Raw genomic sequence first — 14,827 nt, 5'->3', positions numbered from 1 at the left:
CCCATCTTTTCGATTGAAAAATGTGAGTCTGTTTTGCCCACTTTATCCATCCCCCTCTATCAAAATGATCAAAAAGGCATTTCAAATGCTTCTTATTCCCGTGTTTGATCTTATCCATCTCTGCCCCGCTTCCATGTGGGCAGAGACCCCTGTAGAGAATGAAGAGGAGCCAAGGATCTTACTCTCAAGAGTGCTTCGATAGGCTCCACTCTCTCCCCTGAATAAGTCAGGCTCCGTTAGCCTGGGCTGAGATGGGGATAACGAGTCGACGATTGAAGCCCCCAACGTTCTGCCAGACACTGGACAGGGGTAAGCTCTGTAAATGTGTAGAGCCAAGTGTGTGGTGTAGTAGTAGGCACTTCTAGGCCCCTTCCCGGCTACTGGATCACTCCAGTGCTTCGGGTACTACGGACCCTCTGCCATCCATTGCAGCAGAGCCGTTTCATGAGCGGGGGGGCTAAGCGCAGTTCTTTGAATCAAAGGTTTCATGAAATCGAAATCGATTCTTTTTTAGATATCTGGATAGATGGATGGATCTATCTTTCTATTCAGATATCTTTTGCAATCAGCCCCAAATCCTTGATTTGGCCAGGAAACAAAGCACTGCTTTGGGCCCAGGAAGCGAAGGGAATGAGCTCGGCTGCTTCTCCCCCACACTTCTTTATTTCTCCGTGCCCCTTCCGCATGCGCTTCGCGCGCCATTGGCGCTTTGCTCTCCTCTTATTTCTTCATTGGAGGGTTCGGATGGACTTCGCCGTTCTTTCCCAACGAAAATGGAAAGGGCTGTATCACATCGAGATGTCGATTCGTTTTCCGCCCCAAATGAGATGGGGAATTAGTCACCTCTGTCCCTTCATCTTTTTGAAAGGAATCGAGGCCCGGCCCGGCTCGCGTCGTTCCAACAACCGACGGGGAGCACCTCAGTATACGATCGCGCGCAGTAACTGGGAGTCCTATTACACCTAAGGCCAACTTCCATTCACCAAACCCAGGTTCATCTCGTGTAGTGATTGTGGACTCGTACAAGGATATGGAGTCGACGGTTGATGTATCAGACTCGACCCTGTCTTTCGTAGCATGCATTCCCATCTGTGTTGCAACTGATTCGGTAAGCTACGTGTCCGGTGCACGGAAAACTGCCTTCGGTCTCCCAACCTTACTCATGGCAACCTTCCGGCCGCCCAACGACCTATAACGCTAGTCACTACTCCCACTGGGGCTAGGAAGTAAGCCCCACAACCCAAAGCGGCGAAGAACAAATAGAATTTGCTACAAAAGCCGGCTAACGGGGGTATTCCTGCGTATGAGAACATTGTAATGGAGAAGGTCATAGCCGAAATAGGATTCGTTTTGGCTAGAGCGCCCAAATCCGCTATATATTTGACACGGGTTTGCCGTAATGCTGGAACTATGGCGAATGCATCTATCGTCATTGATGCATAAATAAATATACCAATTAGTAGTGATTGAATTCCTTCTATGGTTCCACATGAGAAACCAGTACGAATATAACCTACATGTCCAATCGAACTATGAGCTAGAGGTCTTTTGACTTTCGTTTGGGCCATGGCGGCCAGTGCTCCTAAGATCATAGAAGCAATGCTGCAGAAAAAGAAGATTTGTTGTAATGTACCCCCATAGGAAGCAACAATAGAAACACGTGACATATTTGCAGAAATAGAGATTTTAGGCGCAATAGAAAGGAATGCTGTCACCGGGGTGGGTGAACCCTCATAGATATCAGGTGCCCACATATATAGAGTCAAAAGAGAGATTGAGTCCGAGGGAGAGGGGGGTTTTCTTGGGGCTCGAGAGATTGAATAGATAGGGCCCCACAAGTTGTTAATTCGCCGCTGGGGAATTCACACAAAAGGGAAGGACTTATTCTCAACGAAAAAAGTGCTCTCTGAACCGAACGTGAAAGTTGTTTTCCATCAGACGGCTGTTCACGTAACTCCACTCTCGGCTTGGATTATATATCCATTTGGTCCGCTCTCGGCCATTCCACACGCTGCCTAGCAGAGACGTGGTTATCTGAAGTGGATTCTCTCTTTTGTAGTAGATGCCGAACCTGCTGCTCAGTGGGCGGGCGCAGCAGCTACATGGACCCCTTTCTTTATGTTGTTGCCAGCGCTTTCCCGGGCCGAGCCGGAATTCTTTATTAGAACGTCGGCAGGCAAAGCCCGAAGGAAGGCTGCTATCCCCTCGGCCTTCTTCCTTTTCGATGAAAAACAAATCGACATCTCAATCTCCGAAAGCGTTTTCCTTACCCAGCTAATATCCCCCCCTTCGTCGAGCCTTTCCTTTAGTGGTAAGGGATATGCACCTTATCTGAACGTCGGCAGGCATTCCGGAATTCTCCTTTTTTGGCCCCGGGTGAACATAGGCTCAAACATGATTGGAGGGGTCCTAGCTACGCCATGCGTTCAATAAAAAAAAGCAAGCCTCTGGGAAGCTGCAGGGATTACAAAAAGAGGGTGCTTTCCTGTGTTGCACTGAAAAAAGGACAAAGGAGAAGACGCTCTTCGACTTTCTTTCTTCCTCCCGCGCCCGCCTAAGCCCGGCCCGCGTTAGAGGGGAAGATTAGCAAAGCGGAAAAAGACAGAGGGAGGGGGAGCTGCATCTTATTCTCTTCGCGAGAACTTCAGGATCGGAGAAGCATTCGGAAGGGGCGAGGCCTTCATTTCGTTGGCAGAAGCAGAAACGATCCAATCCATTCGGGGCTTCGGGGAACCCAAAAACGAACTCTGTTTACTTTTTCATAGATAGATGATATATATAGGAATAATATATACATCCCTTTACTTGAGATGTCTATGTATCTATTTTGGAATCATCTCCCGATTCTCTTTTTTTTCTAATTCGCACTGCTCTTTCTCTCTAAATTGCATCAAAGAAAATAGAGAGAGAGAGAGAGCAGATGGATCCTATCCCCTATAACGAACACTCATTCCTATCTATTGATAGAAAAGAAAGATCTTCGTCACGGACTTTTTCTTTGTTCATTTTTTTTTAGATTGGAGGAATTCCTCATATCCAAGGCAGCTCCCCACAAACACCCCACCCATATGACTATGCCCCCTTTTGAATCGACAGTATAGATTGGGCTTCATAGCTACTTTCATTCTAAAGACGAATATTAGTCAATAGGCAGGCTTCTTTCAGTAGCAAACATATTCATTTTCACCGGGCTCCGCGCACCTTTGGTACTTCTGGAGGGCAAGCTGTTTTATAGTGACTTCTTTCTTAGGGTAGGGCGACGAATACTTCCAATTCCGGAAAGGTCATTGGGTCGCCTTTGGAAGCTAAAGCGAAAGTTGTAGAAAGCCGGGAGAAAAAGCGAAAGCTTGCTCGAAACGGCCTATACCCTAACCCTCGGAAGCGAAGACGCAAAGCGTCACTTTTTTCAAAAGGAAGGAGTTTTTTCTGACTGAATCCATCCATAAAGCCGCCAAGGAAACGAAGTTCGTTCCCTTTCATCAAGTGGGTAAGGTAGGCAAACCACTTAAGCTTTGCCTTAGACTGACGGAACAAAGCTAAGAAGTAGGCTGAATGGAAAAAGGAAAGGGACAAGGGCGGTCGTCGCTTGGCGCGAAGGCTGTTGGTTCGGTACGGTACTAAAGGTCCTTGGACTTCCAGGCGGTTTTTCTTTTGGGCTGCTGTGAACCCTTGGATCTCGCCAATACAGCCTCCTATGGTTTTCGTTACCGAGATATCTTTTCTTTTTTCCCAGGGATTTTTTGGGTAATCAGCTCCCATGCTGCAAACAGTCAAATCTGAACCTTGTCGCTCTTCTTTCCTCGTGGGCAGGAAGCACACCAGCAGCGTGCGTTGCGTGATTCCACTGTGTTTTTTGCACTTGACTGGGTGGACAGTTGACTGGAAGATAACTTCGATTCGCCCGGCCAGCAGGCGGGCGGCGTGCTTATCTTGTGTCACATCGTAGAGCCGTATTCGATTCGGACTTCGTAGAGCTGGTGCTGCTGCTGTCTGCGTAGGGCCGTCCCCCACTCCCGTCCCGGGGCACTAAGGGGTTTTGTTTTAGGAACAGACGGCGGTGTTTTGCTGACGCCTCGAATCGATGCTTTTGTTGCGACATGCTAAGTTTTCTCCCCTATTGCTAGTAGGTTGATGGGTCGCACGCCCGGCACACATGTTTTGGCCTTGCTTGTGTGTCCATAACTCAAAATAGGTGACCTAACGGCCGCCTCCCGACTAAACATACCAATAGTCACCAAATTCATATGGGCTACTGAGGAGTAGGCAATGATTTTCTTAAGATTGGTCTGTCTTAAAGTGGTCAAGGAAGTATATATTATAGCAATCGTGCTTAGAGTATAAATGAAAGGAGTGAAACAAAGTGTCTCTTCGGGAAACATGGGTATTGAAAATCTTAAAAACCCGTAGGTTCCCAATTTTAAAAGAATTCCAGCCAAGATGACGGATCCAGCCGTAGGTGCCTCTACATGGGCTTCAGGTAACCAAATATGAACTGGTACCATAGGCACTTTGACGGCAAAAGAGTCGAAAAAAGCAATCCATAGAAGGATTTGGCGCCGCTCACTAAATTCAGTGGTTAATAAAATTTGTAAATCGGTGGTTCCTGTTTGGAGAAGAATCAACAGAATAGCTAATAGCATAAAAACGGATCCGAGTAAAGTATATAGGAAAAACTGATATGCTGCCTTGATCTTTCTTTGTCTGGAACCCCATACCCCTATAATGATGGTAGAGTCAGGGGTGGCCCTGAAGCGGAATTGGCCGGTGGTAGTTGGTCGAAGCTCCAGTGGGTAGCCACTCCCTTCTCAGGGAACTGTACGTGAGACTTCCGCATCATACGGCTCCGTCCCGAGCTTCCGTCGTCGGCCCTTGTCATTAGACCACTATGCTTGTCTTTTCCGCCTTGACTCTCGAATCTTTTGCTTCTCGGGTGGTGGCGAACAATGTTGCTTGCGTAGCGGGAGATGCCCACTCGTCGTTTAGGCCTGCTTCCTGCCCGAAAGAAGGCTAGCCGGACTAGTGGTAGGGGACCCGACCGTCAAAAACCCTACCCTATTCTCGAACCCCCTACCGAGCTCTACCCTGCCCGCATTTATTTGGAAGGGGGCCAAAGAAATGTCTCCACCTGCTGCCAACAGTCTTTCTTCGGAATTCTACTGAATGGGTCGATCCTCCCCTCTGTTTGTTTTAGCAACTTATCCTAAGGTCTCTTCGCCAAGAACTCTCCGGCAACGACAGAGGAACTAACCTGCCTGCAGTGGCGGGGCGGCCTTTTTTTAAATAAGACCTGGACGATTATCCCTACCCTCGGTAGCTTACGAGTTTACGTCCATCCCTGGTCGGGTACAGTTTCCTTTATTTTTATCCCTTATAGCCGTTACCCGAATTCGCGCAAGTGTGTCCACACCCCCCTAGACTTGACGAGGAATTCATTCTCGCGAACAAACACACCCCCTACACACACCTAGGAGCACCCCTTCCTGCATATCCATACAAGACCTGAGTAGGCAGGTCGAGGTCCTACGAGGTACCCACTACTCGGAGTACCCTCCCACCAAAAAAAGATGTGTGGTTCGGTGGTTCGACCAGAAATGCTATGCTTACGCACAAGACTACCCCTCTTCCCGAAAGCTTCGCGGGGACCTTTACTACTTTACGACGACGGGGGACCACCCGTAGGGGGTTTACTGCACAAGGCCCCTGCAGAGGAAAAGCTTGATCCCAGCGAATAGAAGATGCTCAGCTCCACACAACATAGGGATTGGCACGCTTTCTGAAAGAACATAGAATAGTAGAGGATCCAGCATGCAGGACACAGCGATCATTAGAAATTCACGAATTAAAAATGCTGTAATATACTCTTTCCCAAAACTTCTCATACCAGACCAACCCACTGAAATGCAAATAGGGATCAGAAATGTGGTCAATATCACGAAGAATAATGAAAGACCGTCTATACCCATATACAAATGGATGTTTTCATAAGGAAGCCATCGAAGGCTTTCCACAAATTGAGATTTGGCCGTAGAAGGATCGAATTGTATCCGAGGAACAGGGATATACAAAAAAGTAATAAGAGAAACACACAGACCAATCAATCATATCAGTCTTATTGAAGAATTTGGAATGAAAAGAGGAGTAATGCTTCCAAGCACGGGACAGAGAATAGGACCACTTAGATCGAAATAGCATTCACAGAAATGTTCTAACATAGAGTAGAATTGAACATTGAAAAGATTAGTTGACAACAGTCAATCAAAAGATGGGGCGCCAAATTACTAAACAATAGGGGTCTTTCTGTGCAAGTCAGCTGAACACCGTAATTGATGAGTGAGTAGGTGGGTTAGGTGCACCCCTCGCCCAGTGGGAAGTCATGAGGCTAGCCCCCCCCCCCCCGAATGAAGAAGTAGTGGGGCCCCCTGCCTGCCCACGTATGCGCCTTTATTTAGATTATAACTAAATATTATACTGAACTTTATCTAGGAATCTTTCTAAAGAATCCATCTGGCAAAATGCAATTTGTTGATTTCAATCTAAGGTGCACCTTGCCTTTTTCAGGTAGCTTTGTTACGCCTATTCAGCTAGGTGGGGCATTGGTCATAGCCGAAGTCGAAGGGAAAAAATAAGGTAATGATATCATGGTGCCATCAAGAAGTTTTCGACGAACGTAGTAGTGGCCAAAAATGAAACTCTTGCATGAAAGACCGGATTTGACGCAAGATGAATGGCGTTGGGGTTTTTCAAATGAAACCCGCGATCAGAAAGTCACCAACAGAGCCATACAATCTATCTAGTAGTGTGCCATGGCACGGTACTCCGCTTCCGCAATGGAAGGAGCAACTGTCTATTGCTTTTATCTCATCCAAGATAGTGTCTCGTCTCCCCATAAAATAAATAAGCCTGTAGTTGAGCACCTATCTGAAGGCCCAATCGGCATCAGTAGTTGCACGCAACTCTAAAGAAGACGATGACGGAAAAAAGGACGGCTCGAGAAAAGGTACCTCGAATATATCTAAGAATCCGATGAACTGCTGCAAAGTGAACTGACCGGGGGGCAGCCATGAAAGGCTGACTTTCTTAGGAAAAGCCATCTGGGCAAGAGATCGTCAGATAAACCAAACTGCCGACCTACTGTCTGTACTGCGTCGGATCAGATAATGGTGAGCCATCAGTCGGACGGAGTTTAACGTAAAGCTCCAAGGGAGTGTCAACAGTCTTCTCATCATTGAGTTGAGCTCGAGTGATCAAGTCATGACGTTATTTGATCTGACATACCAAATATCCACGAGGAGAATGTGCGACCTCCAAGCCAAGAAAAGGCTTAGGGCGCGTCAGCGCCTTCATAGCAAATAATTGATGAAGGCAACACTTGATCAGCGATATGGTAACGGAGTAATCACCAGTCAGTTTGATATCATCAACATACAACAACAGAATAGCACGTCCTCGAGGATAAACTGATACGAACATGGCCGAATCATGATCACTCCGAGCAAACCCTGCCTGGATGACATAACCACTGTGCTGAACTTCAAAAACCGACGCTATTGGGGCTTGTTGAGACCATAGATCGCTTTGCGTAAAGGACAGACAAGAGAAGAAGTCAGAAGGGCAGGTTCTCTTTCATCCGTCTTTTCTAGGTGCGCATCTCCATCTACTAAAAGTAGGGGTGGTTGCCATAGATAGATTGGGTCATTCGTAACCTGAGCAATAACCGATGCTACTACAGCAATAACGGAAATAACCGATGCTACAGCAGAAACTACAGCTATACGTGGCGGCCCCACACACAGCTTTGTTTAACAAGCATCACCCTTCCTTTCTTTTCAAATGCTTCCTCAGTCAATCAGCAGCTTATTCGATTCCTATTCTTATTAAACATCTGATATAGATGGTGGGAACAATGAAGCAGATTCTTCATCTGTAGGTTGCAATCCGTATGATTTCTTTTCTCGATCTCCTGCTTGTGTTTCACCTCGCACCTAAGCATCACGTTCCTAGGGACAGAGACATCTGCGCTCTAAGGCAATCATAGTACTACCAGCATGGTTACATCGTTCTGCGGGCAAGCTTCAACTTCAAAGTCACCTGATTTGGCACCAGCCAAAGGAGTAGGAACAGCAGCTGGGGAAGCACCTTTACCATCCATGGGATGCTTTGTGAACAGCCCCCTCTGTTCAATACCGATACCTGTCAGATTCCATAGCTGATGAATCTCTTTCTTTTTCCACTCTTTCCCCGTCACGCAAGACACTTTTCTGGCACAAACCTAGTAGTTATTTGTCCTGGTGATCTTGTGTGAACTGATGACACTGATGCTCCAAGACCAAGAGTTTTCACAGCCAAAGCTATTGAAGCTGCTCCCTCCCATGAATCACAGCTTTCTGGACGCACTGCTTGAACACCATGGAGCAAGATAGAGAAAAAACTCCTATCCCAGTTGATCGAGCTGAACCCACCCACCGCCGGGCAGGTGCATCAGCCTCTTCTTTCTAGTTTCCGACAGGGCTACCCACACTAGCCTCTGACCTCTACTCCAAAACCTGAACTTCACAGATCCGAAGCCTAAACCTTCACTACTTCCATCACTTCACAGAGCAGGTCTTGTTTTCAAACTTGCTTTCGGGTTAAGTGCAGAAAATCAATTCAATATTCCTGTCATTGAGGATCTATTAGATGAGCTACATGGTGCACAACTGTTTTCCAAACTTGATTTGAGATCAGGTTATCATCAGATAAGAATGAGAAGAGAAGACATTCATAAATTTTAGGACATATTTTTGTCATTATGAATACTTAGTGATGCCATTTGGACTCACAAATGCACCTGCTACCTTCCAATCTTTAATGAATCATGTTTTTGCTCCAGAAATACCTTTTGGTATTCTTTGATGATATTCTGATATATAGCAAGACCAAACAAGCTCATCTCAAGCATCTAAAGTTAGTCCTGGACATTCTAAGGTCATAAAAACTATATGCTAAGATTGGCAAATGCAGTTTTCCTGTCCCTCAAGTGGAGTATTTAGGGCATGTTATCTAAGGATAGGGTCTATCTACAGACCCCCACAAAATAGTCGCCATCAAAGAATGGCCAGCACCTAAGACTATCACTCAGTTGAGGAGTTTTCTTGGTATGGCTGCAGAAAAAGAAGATTTGTCAAGAATTATGGGATCAATTCTAGGCCACTTCATGACTGTCTAAAAAAAGATTCATTCCAATGGTCAGATGCTCAAATTGAGGCCTTCACAACATTGAAGAATTGTCTGGTCACTGCCATTACCTACTTCTGCTTGGACTGACATCTCCCTGGATTTCTTTGAGGGTCTTCCCAAATCATTGGGCAAAGAAGTCATATTGTTGGTGGTGGACAGGTTCACTAAATATTCTCATTTAATTCCCCTTGCTCACCCTTATACAGTACAATCAGTCTCTCATGCTTTCATGGATAATGTTTTTAAGTGGAATGGATTGCCAAAGTCAATAGTCTCTGATAGAAACTGGATATTCACAAGTAACATGTGGCAGGCCTTCTTCAAAGCACTGCAAGTGAAATTGAGGTTTAGCTCTGCCTATCACCCACAATCAGATGGCCAGACAGAACGTGTGAATTAGTGTGTGGAAAATTACTTGCGTTGCATGGTTTTTCAGCAACCAAGGAAGTGGGCTAGTTTGGATCAAGCAAATGCCACTTGGGAGGATGCCGACTTCATCAAAGGTCTCTTTCCGGAGTTCTATACAGCTCCTATTCGTAGTTGGTGCCCCAATTCCAACACTTGACAATGCTTTGGGGGAGGTATTGTCATATCTGAAGATTACTGTACCTAACTCTCGATTAAATTCAGAGTGCTGCCTTTACTTCATCTGCCGTGAACGGAGCCAAGAGGCTTGCATTCATTTCTTCAGTTACTCGCATGTTTACTTTCCCCAGTAGCCCAGGGTCGGGAGCTAGGACTTCTGAGGTGAACAGTCCCTCAAAGTAACCCTGTATCAGAGATGCTAACTGGTCATTACCTTCGATCCTATTGCCGTTTGAGTCATTCAGAAACTTTATTATGTTCTTCTTTTTTCTTCGTTGCAAAATGATGTGATGAAAGAAGCTCGTATTTCGGTCTCCATGGCGGAGCCAATTAGCCCTTCCTCTTTGCAGCCATTAATCCGAGTGCAAACTCTCTCAATTAAGTGTTGGAAGCAGTCGCTCCTATCCACTCCTACCAGGGAGGGGAGCCCCAAGTATTTGTCAGTGAGCGATTCGGTGACAATATTCAGCAGGTTGCATACCTCTTGTCTGTCCCCCCTATCTGTCTAAGGGTCCTTGGTAAAACTCTCTTCATTGAAGGAAGTACGTGGGTATCCATCTTATCTACGGTCTGCAGGTCATCCACATGACCAAAACAAAGGGTACGAAAGCAGTGAAACCGATATATCTGTTGAAGGCGATCCCACCAGTCCTATTTATTAAGTTGCAATGGCGAGTATCTTTGGACCCCAAAGAGTTGTATAAGTTGGAAAATGGATATTTGCCTGTGGCATTGGCCGTTGGGCAGCTAGCTATTGCATTTGAAGGCTCCACAGAAAGAACCCGCAGGTACTATTACGATAGGTGGCTTCGAATCCAGTTTGTTAGTCGTTTGCATCTCGGTTAACAAAAATAAGCTTGAATCCCTCCATTCGTAGATCAATCAACTAAAGTTGTTAAAATAATGCCCCAGTAAAAAGGTAGCAGAAGGTCGTTCTTTCTTACTCGAAGTTGCACTCAGGTGCTGCCGTTTTAGAGCTAGGCAATATTCTCTGTGTAAACCAGTATCGTATCTGTTCGATATGGACCATTCTATAAGTATAGTCATTTCAGTCTTCCTCAAAGGATCTCCGATCTATTGTGAAATCTTCCCTTCAAAACCCACCTACACAAATACTTCTACCCCTTATCACAGCTCCAATGCCCACAGGCATCTGTCTCTAGCACAAATCTTTTACTGAAATCAGGGAGAACCAACACAGGGGCCTCAATTAAAGCTTGCTTGAGAACATCAAAGGATTGCTTTGGCTTGTCCACACAAATGGTACTCCTTTCTTTAACAAGTTCGTGAGAGGTCTCCTAATTATGTATATACAGGATGAGTCACATCTTGACCGGAGCCATGCGGAGCACAAAAAGTGAAGAGAAAGGATTTGTTCACCACTTTAAGCCAAAAGATAGAAATGAAAGTTGTTCCCATAGAATGAGATTAGATCCCGCAAGTGAGCTATTTATACCGAAGCTTACAAGAAGCAAAGTTGAAACGGGAGCTTTCCCACCACGGCATCCAACTCTTCTCTTCCGTAAGCAAAGGGGCTTTCAACGAGATAGGGAGCTGTACAATTTCACCCGTGGGTGGGGCTGGCTCACAATACAACAATTATCGCTACTGATTCCAGATAGAATGTTGATACCGGTGGAAAAGCACTTCTTTCTATGTATAGGGCAGTGAACTAAAAAAAGTGTCCTTTCTCGATACATAACATTGTATAAGTCAACCCAAGTCGCTTCTTCATCTCCGGGAATCCGGTAAGGTACTTTTGGAACACCAATGGGCATATTAGATTAATATTATTATATTATAGTAAGAAAACTACACTTTAATATATAAACATAAGAATGGAAGAGAAAGAAAGAACCTGAGAATAGCTTAGTTGGAACTCTTTACCGGGATCATAGGGGCTATGCTCCCCTCTCTCTGTCTCAGTCCCAGCCGACGGCATAGCAACACCTACTCTTCCTTCTGATGCAGCCTTCCTGGATCCATAATTTGGCTTCCTTGTTTATTGATTGCTTGCAGTTGCCACAACACCATTGAGTGAGCGTCATAGAATCCTCAAGGCGTGAAGTAGAAGTTCTTCGAACCTTGATTGTGTGTGTTCGTGCCCACTCCAATAGAGCATTTGGCCCTGTGAGCTTTGACTACGAAAGCTACCTATGTCAATCGGTATAGCCACTAGAGGGATTGGAACAGGTATATTCCTTCTCAGACAGTACTTTAAGACAAACACGGTTCACAAGGTGGATTTTCTATCTATTAGTTGACTACGGAGCTTCCTCATCCCGACCTATCTATATGTGAAAAGCTCTCCGCCAGAATCTTCGTAGTAGTAAGTCGTGGGTTACAAGTTGTCCCTTCCTCAAACCACCCCGCAATAGATATAGGGTTTACCAACCTCAGGCATGGACATAGACACCAGATCATTTTGATCGAGGACCCATTTTTAGAATAAAAAGGATAGATACCAGACGTAGTCCAATCGAAAGGTTGTGCTTTAGAGAAAGACTTGTGTTCTATAGGAACAGCTGCCTATGTTCACCCGGCTGCCCTGCCTGTCGCAGAACCGCTATGAAGCATCCATTCTATTCAATTAGAAATAGCATCTATAACTAGTAGTAGACGGTTGCTTTGAGGTCTCACAGGTCCTGCTTAAGCGAAAATGTAGTTGTGGAAGTAGTCTTGCCCACTTTGCCTTACGCTCATAGAGATCTATAAGTATCCCTCTTGTCTAAGTAGGTAAGTACGCTCGGCCCAGTACTAAACTTTAGCATTAAAGCCAGAGTCCTTCTTTTCATGAATGTTCAGTAAGAAGAGAATCCCTAAGTGAGAATTGAATGCCATCCCATTTCCTAAAGAAAGAGATTTCCAATATACGTGAATCACGAAAGAACCAATGTTGTAACTTGCTTCATCCGGCATTATAAGTAATCAATGAGATTTTCTTCCTCGAGAACAAAAAGCTACATGAGGAGAGCCTTGTTTACTGATATGTTACTAAAAGACCAGAGGTGATGGCCTCTGAATTGCAGGGTATGGAAAGTGGGTGTTAATCAACAAGATTATCTACATTTGCGGAAACCACTACTGGAATAAAGTTAGATCTTTATTTCATTTCAAGGAAAAGTTTCAGGGTTTAGCCACCACTCAGACAGTAGTGAAAAATCAAACTAACTCTAGGCGAAAGTGCACGGAGGATCTGTGATTCCTCCTACCTTATGAGCCCGAAATGCCATTTTGAATGATGGACAAATCATGGGTGTCGGCGGTCTAGTCAGAGCATTTTGGAGCACCTGAGCGGGCAAAGTAGGTTGACCCGTCCCGAGGGGGAGGGAACAAACAGGCAATTGAACACCATAGGGCACAAACGAATCGCCAGTAACGACCTGTATATATCAGGCAAGAGGTGCTACTCCGACCCGGAATCCTGCGTGATGGTTGGTCACCTTACCAATAATCTTCTTAATGTTGGAGAAAATGAGGATCATTGACTTAAATTGGAATTGATACCTAGACTACTTGGTTCTAGCTTGCCACCCCAGAAGGCAACGTATACACAAGTATAGACTATAGGTAACACTGTAGGGTACAGCCTTGGGTAGTCTTAGGGTTTTCCAAGATATGATATGATCGGGTTATTTATTAGAATTGGAAATAGCTAGACGAATAAGTAGGCTTTAAAAGGATGAATAAAGTAGGCCTTCTAACTCAAAGTACTCTAGCTTAAGGAAAGACATGCAACATTGGTGATCAACGTATGGAATTTCCGCTATTCCGTTCTGGGAAAACACTTGTTTTTTCACGTTTTTCCTTCGCTGTTCTTTCCTGGATTTTTTGTTGATGATTCTTCCCCTTAAAAAAAGCTTTTCCCTATAAAAAATATGTGGCCCTTTTCTTTCCCTAAAAGGCATTCATTGTTCGTTCTGTGCCAGGAACCAGATTTGAACTGGTGACATGAGGATTTTCAATCCTCTGCTCTACCAACTGAGCTATCCTGACTATTTATTGTGCATCATCCTAGTAGAGTACTTGTATCTATGTCAATTAAAGGGACTAAAAAAGAAAAAAGTATTCTCAAATTGGACTTAGTAAATATCAGGATAATGATATGGATTGTGAATGACTTACTTAATAATAGGGATTACTTGCCTATACTATAATATGTTCATTTGTATGAATGGGATAAGATCCAAAGAAGTCAGTTCGGATCCGTTTGTGAAAGAGTAGAATAAGAAAGATAGTGAATCTTGTTTGAACCATTAATGAAAAATAGAGGTTGGTACAATAGTTAGGAAGTAAAATGGGCTTTTTATTGGGGATAGAGGGACTTGACTTGAACCCTCACGATTTAGAAAGTCGACGGATTTTCCTCTTACTAGAAATTTCATTGTGGTCGGTAACGTTGGTGAATTAACAGAAACGGAAAGAGAGGGATTCGAACCCTCGGTAAACAAAAGCCTACATAGCAGTTCCAATGCTACGCCTTGAACCACTCGGCCATCTCTCCTACATAATCTTATTATTGACCAGAAACTGAGTGAATAGCGAGTTTTCGTATCACTAAAGTACAGGTACAACCGATCACAGGTTCCATAGGGAGTTTGACTTCCTTTCCAATTTCATATTTCTCAACAACAACTTCTCTCATCCCCACGGATCTATTCAAAATTCTGGAATCGTCCCATGTTTCTATTTCGATTGTATGGCGTGGCGTATACACGTTATGCAAACAGAACGTATGGTTACTTTACTCTATTTTCTCATGGCTTGTTAAACCTTTCTTTTTTCTTTTTGGATCATAACCAAATAAAAACTTCTCGAGTTATCAGAATCCATAGTCAAATTCAGTCCTTGGTTATTCAAGTTAGATGAAATAGTAATAGTTTGGCTCACATTGGTATACTACGAAATCCAATCTGATTCAAATATTGAATATCTCTCCTTGTCGGGACAATTTAAGCAGAATAAAATATCTATTATTGATTTTTTAGAATCGAATTAGTCTATTTTTTTGCTATTTCGTACTGTA

General features: G+C 44.5%; 1 protein-coding gene and 2 non-coding genes across 3 annotated transcripts; all 3 read right to left on the bottom strand.

Moving 5' to 3' along the window:
* Positions 1–348: 348 nt before the first annotated feature.
* Positions 349–3,898, bottom strand: LOC123063516 (NADH-ubiquinone oxidoreductase chain 2-like). The gene has a single exon (XM_044487324.1). It carries the CDS (start codon positions 1,752–1,754, stop codon positions 1,161–1,163), a length of 594 nt encoding a protein of 197 aa, XP_044343259.1. The 5' UTR covers positions 1,755–3,898; the 3' UTR covers positions 349–1,160.
* Positions 3,899–13,724: 9,826 nt separating this feature from the next.
* Positions 13,725–13,797, bottom strand: TRNAF-GAA (transfer RNA phenylalanine (anticodon GAA)). The gene has a single exon. It is a non-coding gene; the product is annotated as a tRNA-Phe (tRNA).
* Positions 13,798–14,218: 421 nt separating this feature from the next.
* On the bottom strand, positions 14,219–14,305 carry TRNAS-GGA (transfer RNA serine (anticodon GGA)). Its single transcript has one exon. It is a non-coding gene; the product is annotated as a tRNA-Ser (tRNA).
* Between the last annotated feature and the right edge of the window lie 522 nt (positions 14,306–14,827).

Source organism: Triticum aestivum, chromosome 3A, assembly GCF_018294505.1.
Source record: "Triticum aestivum cultivar Chinese Spring chromosome 3A, IWGSC CS RefSeq v2.1, whole genome shotgun sequence".
NCBI lineage: Eukaryota > Viridiplantae > Streptophyta > Magnoliopsida > Poales > Poaceae > Triticum > Triticum aestivum.
The sequence above is the reverse complement of the archived record's forward strand: the minus strand, read 5'-3'. Positions and strand labels throughout refer to the sequence as shown.